At 36.8% G+C, this 23,252-nt stretch overlaps 1 protein-coding gene across 4 annotated transcripts in view; it reads left to right on the top strand.

Moving 5' to 3' along the window:
- The window catches only part of WDR17 (WD repeat domain 17), a 96,111-nt gene extending 76,333 nt beyond the window's left edge, over window positions 1–19,778 (top strand). For 3 of the 4 annotated variants that reach the window (XM_061177236.1, XM_061177237.1, XM_061177235.1), the window contains 11 exons: window positions 1,940–2,072; window positions 2,542–2,633; window positions 3,933–4,032; window positions 4,869–5,008; window positions 8,714–8,825; window positions 11,843–11,984; window positions 12,261–12,363; window positions 13,676–13,777; window positions 16,397–16,495; window positions 17,141–17,324; window positions 19,488–19,778. In XM_061177236.1, coding sequence (XP_061033219.1) covers window positions 1,940–2,072; window positions 2,542–2,633; window positions 3,933–4,032; window positions 4,869–5,008; window positions 8,714–8,825; window positions 11,843–11,984; window positions 12,261–12,363; window positions 13,676–13,777; window positions 16,397–16,495; window positions 17,141–17,324; window positions 19,488–19,607 — 1,327 coding nt within the window. In that variant the 3' untranslated portion in view covers window positions 19,608–19,778. Of the gene's footprint in view, window positions 1–1,939; window positions 2,073–2,541; window positions 2,634–3,932; window positions 4,033–4,868; window positions 5,009–7,036; window positions 7,058–7,179; window positions 7,243–8,713; window positions 8,826–11,842; window positions 11,985–12,260; window positions 12,364–13,675; window positions 13,778–16,396; window positions 16,496–17,140; window positions 17,325–19,487 lie in introns of those variants that run through there. The other variant, XM_061177238.1, reaches the window with a different exon arrangement.
- Window positions 19,779–23,252: the final 3,474 nt, after the last annotated feature.

Raw genomic sequence — 23,252 nt, 5'->3', positions numbered from 1 at the left:
TGCCTAGTCTTCACATGGCATTATCCCCTGTGCGTCTCTGGGTCCAAATTTCCCCTTTTTAATAAGGATACCAGTCATATCAGATTTAGAGTTTACCCTAATCCAGTACAACCCCATCTTAACTTAATTATATCAGCAAAGACTCTATTTCCAAGTGAAGTCACATTCACAGGTACTGTGGATTAGGGCTTCCACCACGTATCTTTTGAGGGGGAAACATAGACTGTTCTCTGTTCTGTTCTATTCATTCGTTCCACAAATATTTAGCACTCACTACGTGCAAGTTACCGTAGAGGACTATTTAATGAGTAATTACTTTGCTTCTGGCATTAAAAATGAAAAGTTTGGTTTTCGTTTCATGGGACATGGTTTAGAAAAAAATTCAACTGTAACTCACATGTACCAGTAAAATCAATCAGAGACTAAGCATGAAATACAGAAGGATTAACACATTAGCCGTGGGAAAGTGGACCATTCCCTAGCACCTACTCTCCCCAAATCAGTTAAGCAATAGCTAGCTCCAGCCCTCAGACTGCAGGCTCCTTAGACTAAACTCTAAGAATCCAAAATAATTCTAAGTTCATGTATCTTCTGTTGTGTGTACAATTACTACACAATTGTAAATGTCATTGCTCCCACTGAAACCTTAATAAAGTCAGGTTAGCAGAGGGTATTTATTTCCCAAAACAATTTTGTTTCAACCTAAGAAACAACAGTCTTTTTCATTTATCTTTGAAAACCAACACCTGATTTTCTCTGCTCCTTAGTTCACATGGTGGCCAGAAAATCATCTCCCTGCAACTCCTAAGTTCATGTTTTATGGATCCAGCCATTCAGAAAGATTGATCGGCAGTCTCTCAGTCCTACTTCTAAATGCCCAGGAAGAGAATATTGTTTCTAAACAGCTATAACAGGGAAATCAGGGTCAGATGGTAAAAGCCTGGTTGTTAGGGAAAACTCCAATGACCCATGAACTGGAGACTGTTAACAGTCATCTAGGCAAACAATAATAAAATTGTTGTTTTATTATTAAATAAAAAAGTGTCTACTGCACCCACCCAAAAGTTGGCAATTGAAATGGAGTTTAATACAGGTACCAGCATAAATTAAATATACCAGATTAGTTTTCAGTAAAACTGAGATTAAACGTTAAAAGTGGAATTAACGAGGTTGGTCATTGAGAAAGTAATGGGGACTTAAAACAGGAAAAGAGAAATAGAGACAGACAGACAGACAGTGATGGATGTGGAGAGACAGAGACAGACACATGTATATCCTTCATAATCTCCAAGATCAGGCCCTCACATATTGGGAACGTTATTTTTCTTTAAGCTACCTTGCTTGGGGCAAAGCTCCTTAACCCTTTCCAGCATATGAGCACAGCAAAAACATAGCCGGTTATGACAGTGAGTAGCGAAAAAATAAAAACAGAAATAAATTTCATGTTTGGTAAATATAAGTAACAGTGAAATAAAATTTTCTTGAATTATCCTTTTTAATGATTCTTAGGCTACTTGCAGTTAGAGGCTCACCAATCATTGCTGTGCTCACTAAAACACTTAAAATTCTCGTCTTTAGTGAAGTAGACACCCACATATGCATTAATCCAGTTGAGAATAGATGTCCCATCACACATATCTAGGTAACAACTGATCAGAAAGATATATTCCTTATTTTAATAGCTAAGCTACATTAATTTTAAGACCTGAAATGTTCAGTGCATTTAAAATATGAAAATTTGTAGTTTCCTAAGGGAAAACAAGTACTAACAGTGTTTACTATTTCAGAAAACTTTTGTCCTCCTTATGTGATATGATTATAAATCTAAGTCTTTGTGGATTCTGATGCAAATTTTAGATACTTCAGAGAATCTCAGTCAAACTGAGAACCGTGAAATTACTATGTCATATAAAAAAAACCTTTGTTGTTATTTTATTAGGAGAGCTGATCAGTTAATCCAGGAAGATAAGGATGATGTCATTCCATACTGCGTAGCCATTGGCGATGTGAAAAAATTAGTCCATTTTTTTATGTCAAGAGGTCAGCTTAAAGAAGCTCTGCTTGTTGCACAGGTACAAACACGTAACGACACGGGCTGGACACATTGGGAGGGGTGTGTGGGAGGGGGAAGGGCATGTTCACGTGATGGACGGAGTTGTAGATGGCTTGGCTTCTGCCCACCTCCCGACCTTCTTTCTTGGACATTTCAGTCACCTTCTCTTTGCTCTGGCCACACTGAACCTATTTTAGATCTTTAAACATGCAAGCATCTCTGAACTCTGGCCTTTTCTATGCTGCTGAACGTTGTATACACTTGAACAACTCTAGTAACCATTCACTTGAAGCTTCATGTTGATACAACAGAGTTCATGGGTTGGTTTTTTGTTTTATTTTGTTTTTTTTTAAATTCTAAGGGTATCTCCAAATCGTAGTATAAATTTCAAACATCATTTAAATATACTTTGTTCAAAAGAATATTCTGAAATTGGTCCATTATCAACAGTTAGCTACAGATTAACTAAAGATTGCATTAAATTCCAGGCTGCTTGTGAGGGAAATATGCAAACCTTCCATGTTTCGACACCTAAAGGATCTTCTTATTCTGATGATATCTACAAGGAGGACTTCAACGAGTGAGCGATTCATTCTTTGTTGGGGATCAATATTTTTTTGTGACTAGTTTCCCTTTAGGAGCTTTTGCGAGCCAGGCATTTCATCCTTCTTGGCACGCAGAGGACTTGTCTGTCTCGTGCCCTCAGCTGCATTTCTCACCACAGCATCCATCCCTAGACGAGGAGGGAAATGTCAGGCACATAGACACAGCTGCCACACGTCTTATGTAGCTTCCAGAAAAGCAAACTGCATTTCAGTACAGAAATTGCATATAAAGCACCTAAATCTCTAAAATCTGATCAAACCTGCTGGGGAGGAGAGGCAGTAAAAGTAAGATGTGCCGTTTATTAATGTTTCACCCTAGACTCAATGTGGATAACATCTCCCTGACATCACTCAAAATCCATGACCCTGGTATTAGCATCTGGAATAACATCTAGGCCTCTTGACATAGACACACTACTATATATAAGACAGATAACTAATAAAGACCTGCTGTATAGCACAGGGAACTCTACTCAGTACTCTGTAATAACCTCTATGGGAAAAGAATCTAAAAAAGAGTGAATATATGTATATGTGTAATTGATTCACTTTGCTGTACAGCAGAAAGTAACACAACATTGTAAACCAACTGTACTCCAATACAGATTTTTTTAAAAATTAAAAAAAAATGAAATCCAAATACTTACGTTTTCAAAAGAAATAGAAATTAGGATTCTCCAGCCTTTTGACCTTTTTCAAATCTATTAATCTACCTTCCTCTGCGTCTTCTCTTAGCTCCTATCATTGCCCTAGGAAATAGGATATTTAAACTTTTAGGACACTTAACAAGTAAAAATGATCACAAAATGTTAGGCAAATAATGTGTTGGGACTAACATATTCCTTCCTGGTTTTTTACTGTTATTCTCTGCCATTTCTAAACTTGGCATTTTAAAGATCTAAAGATTACACCACCCCTGTTTCAGTCACCACCTAAATCTTGAAAAGTTTCTGTTCAACCTGTAATTCTTCTAAGGTTAACTGCCCCTATAGCTGAGGCATAAATTGTTCGATGTAGGATGGGAAATTCTGAAAATTTGGCTTTTCTTCTGAAAAGAAGAAAAATTGCAGGGGAGAGCAGGTAGCCTATCAGCTCATGTGCTAAGAAAGACTGCTTTCCTGATTTTCCCCCCAAATCAGGCTTTCTACCTAAACCAAGGATATAAAATTAAATCTTGTTTGATCCCTTAAGCAGCTTGTTATAAAAAGGCATCAGTTCACTTTTATGATGGAGTCCTTGTGTTTATATCCAGTATGTACACTTTTTCTTCCTAGACTCCTGCAGGAAGCCTGCAGAGAGCTGGCGGAATGGTATTTTCAGGATGGCCGGGCAGTCCTAGCCGCGTGTTGCCACCTCGCTGTGGATAATATCGAGGTACATTTCAAATTGGCTCATGTGAATGAAAAGCTCTTAAAAGATATGTCATGATGTTTGAGGGGGAATAATACGGTGACTTTCTATGTAAGATCTGGTTTTTGCATGCTTTCCAAGCCTGAGCGATTACATGCCCAATAAACACAGATAAACTCTACAGACTATGAGATCTTTTTATTTACCTATTTATTTATTTTTATTACAAGAGACAGATTTGTAACAAACTTACTTTAAGTATTTCATCATATATGAGAAGCAGTAGTGTGGTAAAGGGAAGAACCATTGGACTTGGACTCAGAATACCTGACTTTTGAAAGCAGTTATTTTTATACATACTTTAGTATATTCTTCACAAGTTATGTTTTTGAGGTATTTTTCATTTGAGCCTCTAATGTAATAGGAAACCATTAAGTAAAGATGTGGGTTCTATTTTGCATGTATCCTTAGCTATATTGGCCTTAAGGGATAATTGATAGTCATTGTACAGTATCGAGGAAGATTTTAAGAATTTACTTTTTTTCCTGATAGACTGAAGGACATGTTGAGGATACTTCAGAGAGACTGTTATTAATTAATCACAAAAATGTGAGCAAAGGTTCGAAACTCTTAAATTCTGACCTTATAAAATGTGCTCTGTGTCCCTTTATCAGCTTTTCCATCTGAAAACTGTAGTTGCCCTTACATAGGTACTGTAGAGAAATATTACACTCAGTATTTTATAAGAATAATCAATTATAGGTTAATACAACTTTATCTGCTCTATGAGATGAAGTAGGGGAATGATGATCCTACCCAGCATCTATGAAACTGAAGGAATTCTTTTCTCATTGAGCAAGCTGGCTATGGCGTACCTGATTCGCGGAAACGAGCTGGAGTTGGCAGTCTGTGTGGGCACGGTGCTTGGAGAGCTGGCAGGACCCGCAACCCACTATGCGCTCGAGCTGCTGGCGAGAAAGTGCATGATGATTCCAGCGTGGTGAGCATTTCTAAAGTCAAAGAATAGTTTCATAGTGATGGAAGCATTTTTTGAATGTTGCAAGTTGCTCTTGATAAGGTGTGTGTTGGGAGAAAATAGGAGCTCCCTTTTAGATAAAGATAAGATGTGAGCACGAATTAAGAGTGAGAACTACCATGGCTAGTCGCGAAATCTGCCATCACTTATTCTAAAGTAGCCCAGTTGTAATGTGTAATATTTCAAACACATAAAGCACCATGAGACAGTAAATGTGCACTTCTTAAGATTATCAGGACCACGCATTCCCACTTTTTAAATTCTGCATGTCTACACTCATTCTTGTCAGATCTTGGGTCTTAGTTTGAGGTTTAGAAAATAAAGTCACCTTCCTAATGGAGAGCAATAATAAAGATGGTGTAGCCGGACACTTGGAACAAACTTGGGCTGTGCTCTAAGAGGCAGACCCGGGAGAGTCCCTGGGGGACCTGGAGCTCCAGCTCACAGCAATTCTCCCTCACGTCTCAGGGCAGACAGTCCTTCATCGTGGAGGAAGGAGATGGCGCTGTCACTCACGTGTTTGTTGAATAAAGATGATTTTAGACCTCTGTCTTATCTTTCCCCGGAACACGTAGAACCTTGGGAAATTTCTACATGAGCTTGTTTATGAAGACTTTCACCTCTCCCCACTGTACACTCCCTGCACACAGGCCCCCGCTCTTACGATGGAGCTATTCAGACGCCACTGTTGAACACTACAGATGAGAATCGTCATCACCGCTAACTAACACTGCCGTCCCACTCACTGTGCGCCACGCACCGTCGTAAGCACTTACACGCAGCAGTTCACTCAGAGCTACGCAGTAGATGTTGATTCGCCTCTCGTCTCCGTACACGGTCGTGCCAGGACTCAAAGCTACATAAACTGGCTCCAGGGTTTGCACTCTTAGCTACTGTCTTAGTCAGCTGGGGCTGCTGGAACAAAATGCTACAGACTGGGTGACTGATAAACAGGAGAAATTTATTTTTCATGGTTCTGGAGAGTGAGAAGTTCAAGATAAACTGGCAGATTTGGGGTCTGATGAGAGCTGGCTTCCTGGTTCGTAACTGGCTGCGTTTTTGCTGTGCTCACGTGGTGGAAGGGGTGAGGGAGCTCCCTGTGACCCCTTTTATCGGGGTACTAAATCCCATCCATCGTGGCTCTTCCCTCATGACCCTATAACCTCCCAAAGACCCCACCTCCTAATACCATCCCACTGGGGGTTAGATGTCAACATAGGACTTTTGGGGGACACAAACATTCAGTCTATGGCAGCTATCACACTACACCACCTCCTCATCCAGGGCTGAGTCAGAAAAAGAGCAGTGCTTCCCGGTCTCCTTTCCTGTTGGATCTGGGGGCTTCAGAGAGATTCGGGAATCTCAGAGTTATTCTAATTTTTACCCATATCTTACAGTGATGTAAGAGCTCCCCCCCATCAGAATGGAGTGGTGCCCCACCGTCAGTCTCAGACTTAAGTGTACCTAACTAACGCAGACCATCCCTCGAGAGGACCCAGTTCTGTCTCTCAAGAACTATGGTAGTTGGCTCAGACCCAACCGAAAGCATGAGGTCTAACTCACACTACTTACCCACAAAGGTGACTGACGCTGTGCTAGAAGTCATCATCTAATTCAAATACAGTGTGATTACTTTTTTAAAAAAAAGTAAAGGTAAAAAGTAGCAAAACATGGATATTAAATCCTAAAGAGGTTTCAAAATCTTCCACCTGACTGTATGTCTTATTGATTTTAAAATAAAACAAACTTCTCCTTCCTTTTAATGCCCTCCAAGAGTCCTTTCTTTATATAGCCATAGATTTGTGTACCAGAAACCAGGATAAAGTTCAGACGCTGAAATGCATGGATCTGGCTTTTTTCCAGGTGAAATCTAATCCTAATGTAATTTTATAAACCGAGAACACTTCGTGTTTTTTACAGTTACTGGTAAAAGTTTGCTTTTTCTTGGTTGTCATTGCCTATTCATGGTATTCAAATTTATTTTCTTTTTAGCTTTCCATCCACTGGATACAGGTATTATCTAGTTTTATTAAAATGTTCAATTAAAAATTCACATATTATTTTATTTTATTTTTAGAATACCAACTCTTTACTAAGAAATGATCATTAACTGTTTTTGCTTTATTGCTTTGCAGAATGCCAATTCATTTATATAGTTTATATAAAACCTAACTACAAAGTAATGAGAACAGTTCCTATAACCTAGGTACAAAATCACTCATGATTTTATACTTTAAACCTGTGTAAAACATGAACTGTGGCTTTCTACAATAAAACAATAATTAACTCAACTAAGCAAATTAAAATGCCTGTTCTATAGTGAAATTTAAGAGTTTGGATCATTTCGCTGGTCTGTATCAGTATATAGAAATATATACACACATTTTCCCCTACTGGCATACTGAATTTTCAATAAATAGTGAATTAGCCTAAAAAGTAAATAAAATTAGCTAGAATTGCTGTAAATTTCTCTGTATCAGGATATGATTCTAGGATAAGAAAGTCAGACTTTTGTCTGTAGTTCATAGAAGTTAAAGTAGAATTTTAGCACAGGCTTTTTTAAACACTGTAAAAGCACATGATAATTTCTATATTCTCGTGGACATTATGAAAAACTGCTATTAAATGTTAGTATCAGAAAACATAAAGTCATACTTTTTATCAAGAACAGATGAATTAGTCTAATTTGGAACCTGTAAAAACACTCAAAGATTTACTTGCCCAATGATGATAGAGAATTTGACACATACAAATTATCCCTATTCCTGTTCTTTACTCACTGTATTCTGATGAAACATCTCCCTGATATTTTCTAAAATAATTTATTCACTTGAATGACCAATTTAGATTTTGCTGAAGGCTGTGCACAAAGAAGGCGGAGGAGGCTTTACTCCGAGTCCGCAGAACAGCCTTTGTAACTTCACATCTGGAATGCTGTCTATTCTGAAGTCATGCTGAATGTCTATCATTTTCTTGAAAATTGAATAATAATACCGTAAGCCATTAAAAATTCGTGATTTCTCACTTATGAGGCGTGAAACCAAACCTCCTCACCTCGTGATTTTTAAAAATGATCTTATACAAAATATTTTCAGCGAAGCTGTGAAAGTCCACACATTTTTTAAATGTCTGATTTCAAAATGATTTATTCCATTGATTAAATCTTTAGAAAGCAAATCGGAAAACTGCATTTCTATCTTTGATTTCTACCTAAAGTTTAAGAAATATGCAGAATACCCTTACATCTAAACTTAAAAAATTTAAATATCCATTCGTTTTAATGAGCTGGAAAATACAGTTGTCCATTGTTGGCAATTGTAGCAGAAGTTGATGAGAATTAGCTTTCACAGAGTCTGCCTTATAATTCGCTCCAAAGAACATGCCTAATACTACTTAGTTTGGTTAGAGAATTATTCTATAATAACAAAATTAATTGTAAATATATAAAGGCTCAGTATTTAGGAATTTCATAATACATTTTTTCTTCATGCTCTTTGGTTTCTGTAATCTACATTTAGAGGAGTTTCATAACTAAGTAGGAAATTAGTACTCTTTATGTAAATAGAAAAGCAAGGGAGGTGTAATGAGTCTTCCTTTGAAATAGTTCTAAAATGTTATTTTTAGGCTTTTTTTTCCTCATTGAAGTTTCCCCTTTTGTTATGTGCATAGGAATTTGGCAGTTGATCTTCTCCTAATGACTCCTGATAGTGAACTACAGTTAGTAAAACTCTGTGCTTTCTACCCGGGGTGTATTGAAGAGATAGATGATCTTCATGAGAAGGTATGCTGACTATATTAAGTATTCTAGTTTGGAATGCAGTGCTGTGATTTAATTAGCTTTAGGTTTGGTCAAATAGTGATGCACGCAGAGAAATGAATATACGGTCCCATCAGAATCCTCTCATAAAGACAACAAAAATTATAACAATAAGGAAGAACATTTATTGAGTTTCTACTGTATGTTTGGAACTGTTCTAAATTTTCACGTCTATCTGTTATCTATCTGTTACTTAATTCTCATGAAACCCTGAAAAGCAGGGGATACTGTTCCTAATTTATAAAGAAGGTGAACTCAGAAAAGGTAAGGAACTTGTAACTAGTTAACGGTGGGGTGAGAACTTCAACGTTTGTAACTTCCCATCCCAAGCCCTTTCCACTTTGCATCTTAAGGTACAGGTATGCTAACTTTAAAAATAGGCAGTTTAGGATCTTTAAAAGAATTAGTGAAGTATAATAAAACTGGCCTGCTTATTCTAAAGTGCTTTTTAAAAATGCTCCATTACAGAATACAGGAATTTATATACCAAGATTACATATAAAAGCAATCAAAATGTTCAACAATAGGGAGATTGTATTAATTACAGTACATTTCTATATTTCAGTGCTATTAATCCATTAAAAAGGTCATGAAGTTCTATTTTTATTGACATTGGTAGATGGCTATAAAACAAGTAAATAAAAAGCAGATGATAAAACTATGTACACACCATATGATTTTCATTTGGAAAATCAACTGTGTACATATTTATTTTATTTATAGCACAGTACAGTTCTTTTAAGAAAAAGATGATGTAAATAAAACATTTTCTCATCTTTAACTTTCAAAATAACAGAGTTTTCTTATATGAACCTTGATTTTCCCTGCAGTGGGGAATTGGCCCTATTCATTCAACAAGGGATACTAACTGAGTATTTTGTTAATACAGATAGACCAAAAGTGTGTGTGAGTGTGTGTGTGTGTGTGTGTGTGTGTGTATGTGACTGTGTATGTTTATGGTATCAGGGAAAATACTTGTGAAAGGATAAATGTTAGAAGTTACCAATGGGTTGTGAGATTATAGGTGATTTTAACTTCTTTATACACTTTGCTCTGTGAATCACTTTTTAAATGAGCTGTGCTTTGCTTTATAAACATGACAAAAGTTATTTTTAAGTTGAAATTAAAATGCATATGGAAGGAGGCAGGAGTGGATTTTTTTCAGTTATCCTTTACATTTACTGTGTAGTGTTTCAGCGTACACTGACATATTCTCTGAGGCCAGAGGTGTGGTGTTAGTACGGTGGCTAAGAGAGGCTAAATCCTTGTCTATGTTTACACAACTATTAATGAGGGGACAAACACAGTATTCACCTGGTCTTTTCATCACACATCCTGAAAGGGTATAATTGGACTCTCTGGCAGACTTCATTAATAACTCTGTGTAAAGGTGTTAATAACTCTGGAGAATTCCACAAGTAAGACTAAAAATCATAAATACATATATATATACATATTTTGGCTGCGCCATGTGGCTTGCGGGATCTCAGCTCACCAACCAGGGACTGAACCCGGGTCATGGTAGTGAAAGCCCAGAATCCTAACCACTAGGCCACCAGGGAACTCCCCTAAAAATTATATTTAAATATTAAGTTATATAGCTTCTAGAATTTTAAGATAAGATAAGAATTACAGGAATGATCAACCTACTCTTCTTATCATATTCTGTGTCAGAATGAAATTTCAGTGGGAACCATTTGTTATTTCCCTCTACTCTTAGAGCATATAGCAAAGTGAAGAAACTTTTTTCTTTCTAACCAGGCACAGTTCCTAGCACATAGTAGTTGCTCAGTAAATAACTGGCAGTCAGTGAATAAAGATGGGGAAACAATATGAAATGTCACATACATGAGAGCTCTTTTAGTTTAGTTTGTTGTAATTTTTTTGAGAGAGTTTGAGGGATCTAAAATATTCAGTTTACTTAAATTTTAAACAATGGAAAATATGAAGCTGTGGAATAAATGCATTAATAAACAAATTGAATAAACCATCTTAGTAACTTAAGGGGATGTAAAAAATAGTGAGAAGGAACTAGAGTGACAAATCTCAAAGGAGAGGAGACGGATGACCTAACGGTGGATGAACCACAACATCTGCGGTCACAGCACAAAATATTTTTTGCAGCGGAAGCTCCGTCTCAGTGGTTGCCAAAGACTAGTAAGACAGCAGTAAACTATGCCTGTGTTGCTTAGAAACAAACCAACAAACTTTAACACCTAAACTGCAAATATCATGAACATGTCAGAATTTTATCTAAAATTAATTTATAACTTAATTATAAGTTAAAGTATTGATTTGAGTTATTAATTATTAAGTTATTAATTTATAACTTAATTCCTGTCTATGTTATGGAAGCAGAAAAACTTACATGAGGGAGGAGTAGACTCTCAGTTTTAACAGAAAAAAAAATTATTTGAAAAGACGGGGAGTGTTGCTTTTCATTTTACGGTAATGAAATTTCATAGGCTCAAATCTCCACTTTGTGGCATTTCGGAATGTCAAAGCTGAAAACGTTGAGAGCTTGTCCTGCTCAAAATAAAGTTGCTTTGTCTCAAGGCCAAGTGAAAGTAAATCACTGTGTAGAGAACACGTAAGCGTGCACCTTTTATGTTTTCTACATTTAATGTAGTTTTTGAGACTGGTCGGTATATTTGTTCTAAAGTAACTAATTTCAGCATTTCCTGCTCAATTACATTTGCAGGTACTAATTCTAGTATCCCAATCAGGACAATTTACTTCCACCTCTTTTATTAGGTATTCGTGTGATTAAAACTACTGACTCATTAGGTAATACCCTATTTATTGTTATTAGATCTTAAAGATATTCCCATAAATGTATGCTTTTGGTACAAATTATTTCATTTACATCTGTTCTCAGCAACTTTAATGAGGAGGCATATTGGAAACATTTAGCACTTAATACTATTGCTTTTATCCCTATAAATTTTAGTAACAATGACATCAAACCAATTATTTTCTAGTGCAAGCTACCCACAGTAGAAGAATGTATGCAATTAGCTGAGACAGCCCATGCCGATGGCAATATATTTGAAACTATAAAGTATTACTTGTTAAGTCAAGAACCTGAAAAAGCCCTTCCTATTGGTATTGACTTCATCAAAGGTACGTGTTCAGTTGGTAGTATAATTTAAAATCTACTCTTTTATTTGGCATTTTCATTCATACTGATAAAAAGGCTTAAAACCAAGCACTAGCCGTCCTGAATTTAAAGAGGAAAGAGATTGCTGAGTGTTTGGTATCGGGACCTGATTGTGATCTAGAAAATAAAGAAGTAGATAGTGTTGACCAGAAAAGAATCAATTACATAAGTTAAAAATTGGATGAACAAGTTTTAATCCTGTTACTTAGAGAATCCTTTATTTGGTTTTATTTTGCCAGAATACATCAGTAGTTCAAATTGGACTTTGGATACCATTTACCCTGTTCTTGACCTACTGAGTTATGTTCGTACTGAAAAATTAGTCCTGCATACATGTACTAAGTGAGTACTTTTTCTCCAAAATGCGTAACTGAGCTTATGTAATGTTTCAGAATGGCTGTATTGTTTTTTTTTAAATTAATTTATTTATTTTTGGCTGCATCGGGTCTTCGTTGCTGCGCGCGGGCTTTCTCTAGTTGCGGTGAGCGTGGGCTACTCTTCGTTGCAGTGTGCGGGCTTCTCATTGCGGTGGTTCCTCTTGTTGCGGAGCACGGGCTCTAGGCGCGCGGGCTTCAGTAGTTGTGGCATGCAGGCTCAGCAGTTGTGGCTCGCGAGCTCTAGAGTGCAGGCTCAGTAGTTGTGGCGCACGGGCTTAGTTGCTCCGTGGCACGTGGGATCTTCCCGGACCAGGGCTCGAACCCATGTCCCCTGCATTGGCAGGCGGATTCTTAACCACTGTGCCACCAGGGAAGGTCCCGCCTTTATTGTTTTTGGTGTTCAGATCAGGAAATAAGATCATCTTGGACAGATAGGTGCATGTGTAGAAAAATTACATTTTAATTTGTGTTATCCTTAAGTAAAAATACAGAGGTCAGTTTGAAACAAATAGTAAATCTTAGTGGTCCCATTTCCTAATACCTAGTGTGTTATGTGTATGTACACACAGACACACACATACGCACCTGGTTCAAATAGGACCAATTCAGAGCTTTGGGATGGTTTTGGACCTCATGTCTTCGGTGGTCTGTCTAGTGGTCATATCTCTTAAATCTCCATGTGTGCAAAGCATACTAGGTTGGGGAAAGAAGTGAAAGTGCTAGAAAGTAAAAAATAGACACTATCCTTGAATTCAAGTACCATTTAAGGACATTGTTATCCATGTAACTAAAATCCCGAGACCACATATACTTATACTAGAGGCTTTGGGCTACTTTTGTTGCAATGCCATGTGGAAAAGATGGTGCAGAGCCTGTGCAACTTTGGCAAGCTTCCCCAGCTGGGTGTGCAGGAGGTGTTCTCTGCCGTTCCCTGCAGTCTGCACAGTGTGCCAGGAATCCGTCAATCCGACCCAGCGCATGACTCGGGGAGAAATTACGTGAAGGAACAGACAAGGAAGAGAGAAAAACAAGAAGGCAGAGTTAAATATTATTTAAAGACTTTTATTTCAAAGTACAATTTATGTTATTGTGTACATGTTTGAATAGGAGTTAACTGATGCATAAAACATCTTCAAGTTTAGAAAATTTTCTAAGCATATTTTGCTATAAATGTCACCCATCAAAATACAGAGACACAAGTACAGTAACTGTATATGAGAGCAATGTGCTGTACCTCAAGTTATGGACTCTTTAAAAATAAATATATTCTCTTTTAGAGCTCGAAACGAATTGCTGATATTGTGTGGGTACGTTGGTGCTTTGCTGGCTATCAGAAGACAGTACCAAAGCATCGTCCCGGCACTTTATGAGTACACGAGGTAAAAGCAGGTTCTCTTCTACTGTGAAATTAGAGAAGTGCCTTTCACTGAGACGGTTAGTGTCTAAGTGCATCATAGAAGCAACAAATACATCTTGCACTCATCCATTTATTTACAAAGCATGTGCTTCATAATAAAGCAGCAGTAAACGATATGAATTAGCAGTGAACTGGGGTGTAAATAATAGAAATCCTAATTCTAGCTTAAACACTAAGGTTTCCTGGTCTTATGTCAAGACACTTGAGGTAGGCATTCTCGGGCAGATTCCATCAAGGATCTGGATTCTTCCCTTCTTTCAACTCCGACATTCTTGGCTTCCTTCCTCTTGCCTGAGTGACCCAGGGTTACCAGGTAGCTCCCAGCCCTCTGGGTATTAGGTCTACATTCGAAGCAGAAGGAGTGGTAAGGGTGAAAGGATGGAGACCACAGAGGGCAGCACCCATTGATTCAGGAAGGAAAGTCTTCCTTAGGGCTGTGCACCTACAACCCCCTGGCCAGGACTGTGTAACCCTACTTTCAAAAGAAGATGAAAAACTGTGTATTTTAGCTTTCCCATCTCTACAGTGGAAAAATGCAAAGTATATTGTATTCAGGTATAACCTACCTGCCAAACTCCTGTGTTTTCTAACAGCTTGCTGAACATCAGCCATTGTGCTTAAAGCTTGTCATACTGAAAATTAAATCCAATGCCCCTGGGGGGAGGTCTGGTGTAGCTGTGGGCCTGACCGGGGGGCAGCAGAGATTCCTGCTGTCAGGGCTCTCAATGAGAGATCTACGCAGGCAGCATGACCACAATTCGAAAGCAACTTTTAACAATATTTAGAAAATATATTGTAAGAACAGTAGGATGTATCACATGGAATTAATATTATTTAATGAGCTATGTTCAGCTCTATATGACTTTGGTAATGAAAGAGAGAAAATGGTCCCTTGAAAAAATATCACCAATACAAGGAAGGCGTTTTATTCCTAAGGCAGGAGAGACTTGAGACAGTGTGGCTGGGTTAGAAACGTGTTAGTTCAGAGGGAGAAACGCGAGCTCTGGGACCTGCCTGTACTCTGTCCCTCTGAACCCACCCTCTCACCTCTGTGCGGACAACTCACCCTTCTGTACGCAGGCACAGCGCCTGGCTGGATGCCCAGCAGCTCCCTAACCTCAGTGCGCTCAGAATTAAAGCCATCTTCCTTCTCACATCTATTCCTCCTGGGTTCGCTCTTTCTTCTGATGATGTCATTATACTTCTGTCGTCCAGAATCAGGATTAGGTGTTCTTCCTCACCGTCAACATCCAATTCTGCAGTAAATTCCCACACCCACACGTTTCTCATTCTCTGGGACCCACAGTTACTGTCTTCACTAACTGTCCCCTGTGGTAGCCCTTCCTCTAGTCACCCTACCCCCCTCCTCCTGTCACCCCTACAACAGTTGCATTAGCCTCCCTGATGGTGAGACTCCCCACTAGTGAACAGATAACATTTTACATCCTTAGTCTTACTTTGAAATTCCACAGAAGTCAAATTCCGTCCTTATCACCCACTGTGTCCTTCTACATGTTCTCTACTCCAGCCAAACTGAAACACTTGTGACTCCCCGTACACATGTAAGCTTTTCTCTGGTATTTTCACAGTGCCCTCTCCACCTAGTTACCTTGGTTTTTCTCCTCACTCTTTAACAATGCTCTATCTACAGTAGATCATCAAAAACTACTGGGCAGACAAAGTACTACCAAGTGCAGAATTGTAGACAGGGAAACCATATGATTTAAAGAATTTGTTTTGGAGCCAGGCTACATTATCAATAAAAAATTTTTAAGTCAATAATTTGAGGTTGAAAAAAAACAAGCTACCAACTGATTTGAGATAATATTACTGAAATGTTAGGGGTATGTGTGTGTGGGGAGGGTATTTATATATTTTTTCTCACCAATTCTGATCATGTCCCAGCAGATTGATGACAACCAGCAAGAATTAAACATAAGATATAAATTATAGAAATGCTTACTTTTAGTCTTATATCATCTGTAAGGTCTTATGTTCTTTTTCTTTTTATCTCCTAAACAGCTTTTACTTTTAAATTTCAACCAACTAGTTCCTTGAAAAACATACTGAGTTTGTAACTTATGGAAACTGGGACTAGTAATTCCTTATCTACAGCCTCGTAATTAACAACAACATTATATCTGTTTTCCAGTTTTCTATACACAGATGTGATGGATCACTGCTGTCACTATCTCACTGCTTTTTTTCACACATCCCTGTCTTTAAAGAATTGAAATCAGCATTTCCATTGCTTTCCACTAATTGACATTCTTTTCTTACTGTTCCACTTGCTTTCTAAGAGTCATCTTTAATACGGAGACACACTGGACCACACCGTAGCTGGCCGTGGCTGTTACTCAGCAATACTCGGCCTGTCATCCAACCAATATTGATTGAATATTTTTGACCTCCCAGGGACTTGCACACACACACACCCCCCTACATGTATATATTTGCATATACACATAGATTTGTGAACAACAGTTGTTAAATCTGAAATGGCAGTTATTTAAAGTTCATTTGCTCTTTTGCTATCTTTGTCTTGGATGGCAGATGTTAATTTCTTTTTCACATGTTTCAGTCAGCTATTGAAACGTCGGAAGGTGTCAGTGCCTATAAAAATTGAACACCTTTCTGAGGAATTGGATGCATGGAGAGCTTGCACACAATCCATCAACCGGTGAGTGAATCTGATATAAAAACTGGGATACAGAAGGTATCACTTAATATTACAGACAAACTTATTGAAAATTTGGTTGTCTCATTATTTATCTTGGCAGGATAATGAATCTTGGGTTGTTTAGCATATATTCAGTAATAATTTACAATGCTCTTTCCTGCCTTTTTTAAGTCCTTCATTTTACTATAAATTGAGTCTAAAGTTGATTTCCCATGTTTTATAAAGGAGAACTAAATAATCATCAGGGACTGTTTTTTACCCCACTCTTTTTTTTTTTTTTTTTTTAATTTATTTATTTTTGGCTGTGTTGGGTCTTCGTTTCTGTGCGAGGGCTTTCTCTAGTTGCGGCAAGTGGGGGCCACTCTTCATCGCGGTGCGCGGGCCTCTCACTATCGCGGCCTCCCTTGTTGCGGAGCACAGGCTCCAGACGTGCAGGCTCAGTAGTTGTGGCTCACGGGCCTAGTTGCTCCGCGGCATGTGGGATCTTCCCAGACCAGGGCTCGAACCCGTGTCCCCTGAATTGGCAGGCAGATTCTCAACCACTGCGCCACCAGGGAAGCCCCATCAGGGACTGTTTTTTAATCTAAACCTTAACAACCCTGTGATTCTACAAAACTAAAAATGAAATATCTGTTGAAAATATAGATCATCAGAAGAATCTCCACATACACCCCCTTCTGATTCACAAAGAGTGGTTTATGCAACTTTACTGAAGAGACTAAAAGAAGAACCACTCAGGGGAATTATTGGACCAGATTATGTGACCGGATCAAATCTGCCCAGCCATTCTGATATTCACATCTCTTGTCTCACAGGATTAAAAATCCAGGTACAGCGTAATGTCAGGCATAAATTGTGCACGTTCATCATTTTTATTTGTTTCATTAGGTTTGAAATGTGATCTTAAAATAAGCACAACCTGAATAAAAGTAGGGACCTATAAAGAGACCTGAGGCCCAGTGAGAAAATATTGCCCTTAATGCTTCCATATTTGGTATAAATGTTTTGTCTCTCCTTGAAATAAATTCAGAGACATAGTCATTGTACTGTTATCATAAAAGCAATTCATATAATAGATATACTTAGTAACAAATGATATGTATACTTAGTAACAAATATTTTAAAATACATATAGAGCATATCCTTAGGGAAATTAAATAAGAAAGACAAAGCAACAATCAACACAGTTACAAATTATTATATCTCAGTAGATTAAATTTAACTTTATAGTCTCCATTTGTATTTTATAAACACAAAGAAAGCGATTAAAAACTGTTAGATGTATAATATATCATTGATATATTATGCATATTCTTACATTGACTTACTGAACTTTTCAGCAATTAAAAATTACAGGGCTCAATCATGAGGGATGGCTAATTCCCAAGGAATGGTCCCTCATGCCCCATCAAAGTAATGATGGTGAACGATGCCAGAGCCTCCCAGTGTGACCCAGGGGTGCCATTATCTCCAGGAAATAGAGGAGCCTTCATCATCCCAGAGCCAGGACCGGTTGTAGGTGTCCCCAGGAAGTAAACAAAGCTGAATCCCCATGAAATGCTAATGGAGACCAGGTGGGACTAAAAGAATGCCACCTCTTGGGCACATTCACATTTTACTAAGTGGATTCTTGTATTTCTGATGTAACGTAGCTAATTACATTTCTAACACTGACATGCCAGGTCAATGGAGAAAGGTGCGTGAGGAGATAGTCACTCCAATTAAATATCTTGCTGCTAATGTAAACTCTAACTACAGCTTGACTTGATGCCGGAAACAAACTAAGTCTTCAGAACACAGCAATATATTCCAAACCACAGACAGAACACATAGTTGTATACGTGCTTATCCACTTATGTTCAGAGATAAAGAACCAAAGCAGTAAATTCAAGAACTTATGATTAAGAGCAAAAACCATTATGCAGTTTTTAGAATACATTTTCAGTGCCACTCACCGCCTTGCATGTACTTCTAGAGCTCGACACTTTCCTGTTTCTCCTCTTCAGGACTTTTTCTCCATCTGAGACAGACAGATGACCTCCACAGGCTAACCTCTCTGCACTCACACACACATTAGGAAATGATCTACTCATTATCTTACATACACTAGGGCGCAAATGACTGATTCAGAGCGGGGGCTACCCTCCTAGGATATTTCTGTTCCTGCAGAAAATCAGTGTGTTCTGCTTAAAACTAAAATGTCAAGTACCTGTGAATAGGAAGCTGCCTACTTCGTGTAATGGATTTTCTAATATCTAGAAAGAATTTACTAACAACAAGCTGTTATCATTTGAAATCATGATAAAAAACCTGATAACTTCAGAAAGTAATGAAGAAAGTAAGTTTTTTTAATGCATTTTGTGTTTGTAAAATCATGCTTTTCCTTCTAAGAGCTGGGAGATACACATGGAAAGTTTTTTTTTGGATTTAGTTCTTCAGAACTACCCTCGACATACAAAATAGCTGATATAACTAAATTATAGATATGCTAGTAAATCACAGGGTTGACAGGACTTTAACTTATATATACACATATATCGCAGTGTATTTTTCATCTTCTGGAGAGCAGGTTGAATTTCTGGCTTAAATAATTTACCCAGCTGTATTGATGTAGGCTGTATGATTAAAAGAGTGAAGTATATTAAAGTCTATTATTAGGCATATATGCCTTTATAAATGTTAACTTTGTAGAAATTAATAGGTTAGCAATACCTATTGCCACTGACAGCGCCATTGTAATTAAAGAATTCAAATTATAAAACTAAATTCTATTTTGAAAGACATCAGGGCATAATGTTAAGATATTTTAAAATGTTTCTCTATTTGGTGGCAATTCAAAGAATCTCATTTTTCCCTTATTTTAAAATTTCCTATCAGTGTTGCTTAAATATCACCAGTGGCTTTTTATTAGCGTGAGTCTGTTTCTGGAAGTTTAAAAACATATTGCAAATTCATAATCTCATCATGTCTTCCCTTAACTCTCACTGTGCAGGGCCCTGTATTTTTCCTTGAAGATGGGAAATCCACGATCTCCTTGAATGATGCTCTGATGTGGGCAAAGGTGAACCCATTCTCACCTTTGGGGACGGGAATACGACTCAACCCATTTTGACAGAAGGTTTTTCTCACACTTAATTGTTTTTTTAAAGACCTTTTTCTGGTTAGTATTACCTTTAACCTTTGTTGTGCAAGAGCCAAAGGTCTGGAGGAGGAGGTGGGAAGTGGGGACTCACAGTTGATTTTATTCGTTAACTTCAACAAATAAAATATTTATATAATTTCAAGGAAAAATAGGTGTCTCCTTATTTGGGAGGAAGGTGATATTTAAATTATAAAGGACTGACAAATCTAAAAGAGCATATAAACTTTTCACAAAGCACAAAAGGTACCAAATATTCTATTGTTGAAACACTGAAACTTATAAAATAGTGCAACACCTAGACTAGTGCTTGACGTGCAGTAGGCGCTTAGAGTATTTGGGTGACTGAATATCTTGAAGTATCGAAATGTAAGGTGTGTACAACTGATCTTCAAGTTAACAAACACTGGTATTGTCCTCTATAAAATGTATAGTAAACCACTAGTTTTAGCTCATATTTAATCGAAGTTTTCAGTTATAAGTTTAATATATATCAATAAATGGGTACGCAAAGGACTTTTGAGTTTTATTTTTTTAAAGAGAAAACATTCCCAAGTTCTGTAGCTGAAACTCAAATGTCTAATTATAAAGGAATAGGCTAGAAAAGCATGAAAAAAATTGGAGGTGAAAAACACAAAATGCAGTGAAATCTATGTGAAAATTTGCATTTGATGATAATTCACTATTTTAAAAGATATTTGGTATTTATGAATATTAATTTTGATTAATGTATTTAATATTCACATAATCTCTAATCAAGTTACATTATAATATAGTTATAATCAATTTATTTGATGAAAATTAGTTTCAAATAAATTTCTGTAAGTAAATAGGATATTAGTCGAAATTTGGGATATATTATGTAAATTCAAGTTTTAAAAATATTTATTAAAATAGTACATCTGTTGATATTTTTAAAAAGCCTGAGGCGTGACGACAAGTATTTCAGTTGTACTAGAATTCTGACTTCGAAATTTATGAAATGAATGCACACTAGGAAGAATAGTACTTTGATACTCAAGCTGTTTTACAAGATTTATAATACAGATGTTTTGTCTAATTAGGGAGTGAGCTCATATAACTAGAATAATGGTGGTTTTTATTATCTTTAAACTTGTTGCATTTAAATACTTTAAAATTTTTCTTAAGCTTCTTAAAACAGAAAACAATATATATTATGTACCTGTCTATCACACTGACCTACTTCTAACTCCACAAAAAAAGCATTTTAGCCTTAAATTCCATTTTATAAAGAAAATAGTTAATATTATAGAAGAGAATGTATACAACTCAGAGGTGCAATGGGTAACGTAAATCATATCTGAGAAGTACTTTTTAACCCTTAGTGATACGTGTAATTCAGATTTTTTTTTTTAGGTGAGGGGTATTATTAATTGGCATATATGTACTGAAATCTCCTCACTTAAAAAGTGGCAGTCTAAATCCTACTATCATTCTCTGTTTTGTTTTAAAATAGATTAAAAACCCTACTTTGTGCTTTAAATACTTCAAAGATATTAAGTTATACATATATAAACAATTGTTACATTCTTCTGTATTTTTAGTGAATGCAGGAAATAATATTTTAATGTATAAAGTATGAAAAAGATCTTACAACTCTTTATCACATGAAGACCATTGAGGTATAACCCAATATTTGTCTAAAACCTGAATTTGATTGATTCAAATGCAATTCTATTATTCCTTGACTTCAACAATGTTCTACACCTTAATATTATGACTATTAATTCTTCATAAAATGTCATTTGACTATGTTGATCTGTATGTGTCTTAATATGAAAAACAAAAGTTTTAAAAATTTATAAAGTTAAACTTCATTGTTATATTTAGTATGCATGAAAACCCAAACAAAGAACATGAACTTGTTTTTATTTGAAGGTGTCCATATTACTGATAATGTGGACAAATTAGTTTGCAAGTTTAAGTATGCTTTTATGAAAGAAGTCTCATTAGACAATGATTTTAATAAATACTGCAGTTAAAGCCAGATATGACACAGTTAACTGCTAAGGTGAACATTAGTCTTGTCCCTAGAACCACCATTGAGAGGACACCGTCTCTCGCTAAATTCTGGGTTAAAGTCGTCAGAGGTATGAAGGGCTGCGCTGTCCATCTGGGTTATTACCCTGCTTAGAAACCTAGAAAAAATCTTGTGATTGGACTGTTCAGGAGGATGATTCGCCACTTGTAAGAAACACTGACTACAATAAACCCCAGAATTAGTATAAAAGAGAGAAAAAAGAGGCTTACTAATTAATACAAACAGCATAGCACAGAGGCTTCCATTCCCGTGATAAGCATTCTGCCAATTGATTGAAAGGTTCTGTTCCTATAGGGGCTGCTGTAGCTCCTAGAATAGTTCACTGCTTCCTTCTGTCAAAGATCTTTGTGAAGAAAATGACCTTCCTTAGATTTGCCTGAAGTGTTGGCTTCTGTTGACACAACTCATCTTAAGAAGCTCTTGACGTTACCTGCTTTCACCATATCCCCGCTTCCTTCATTTCCTTAGTCACTATGAAATGAAGCTTCCAGACTCTCCTGTATTTTCAAAACTCTCCGTAGGTCCCACAGGGGTCTTGGGAACTTAACCAAGGTCAGGCCATGAGTGATTAGCTTTTTCAGGAGATTGAGCACAGAGTCAAGAGAATAAAGAAACTTATTATTTGACTGTTTATCCAAATCTAATCCTTTTCTCTGGACGTTTCTCTAGCTGAGCTTCAGACTTGTTTCTAAAATCCTTTCCTAAGGAACTATATTTTATGGTTTAAAAATTATTCTCATAATTTTCTAAACCTTTCCCAAGAAGTCATCGATTTCATCAGGGCTCTCGTTAATTTCTTTTACTAAATATTACCTATCCAGAAAGGTAAGATTAAACAAGGAAGTCTCTGGAGGTAGGAATTCTAATTAAACTCTCTAAGCCTTCAAAAATGCAGAAAAACAAATAGAGCTTTGTTGGAAATTGACAAGCATATCATGGGATTCAGCATTAGTAATACTCATCTTGGAAGTCAAATGACACTATTAATGAGATAGCATAAAAACATGAATAATTCCACTTGAAGAAAATTTTCCAAATATGAATTTTAAATTACCAAGAATGTATGAAATATCATCAGTCTTTCAGGATATCACTGCTTTTTGTTTCCCTTCAGTAAAAATATGGGGCATGGCAGCAAGCAGGAGGCATTTTTTTTAATCAAACTAAATTGTTTGCTAAACACCAAGTAAAACATAATTTTCCTTCCCCACAACTCAGTATCAACAGGAAAGATGACTATATTTTTTTGATGGCTTAAGTAAAGTTATTTATGGAAGTGGGCAAGATTTTCTATGGGCCTATGTATAATAGTAATAATCATTCAGAATAAATTTTGTTGATGAACATGACGTGTAAATAAATAATATCAGGCATATTAGTAGCATGGCTCTTTTCTTTCTAGTGAGGAAAACATATTACAAAGTAGATTCGCCATTCCTACAAAATTTATGAGAAAGAATTCTTACTCGTCATGGTGAATTATGTTTAACTGTACCTTTAAAATTATTTTTGTTCATTCTATACTAATTAAACTGATTTTGTATTTTCAACACTAC

The sequence above is a fragment of the Eubalaena glacialis genome, chromosome 20, assembly GCF_028564815.1.
Source record: "Eubalaena glacialis isolate mEubGla1 chromosome 20, mEubGla1.1.hap2.+ XY, whole genome shotgun sequence".
NCBI classification, from domain to species: domain Eukaryota; kingdom Metazoa; phylum Chordata; class Mammalia; order Artiodactyla; family Balaenidae; genus Eubalaena; species Eubalaena glacialis.
Note: the sequence above shows the minus strand (reverse complement) of the source record. Positions and strands in the feature narration are given on the sequence as shown.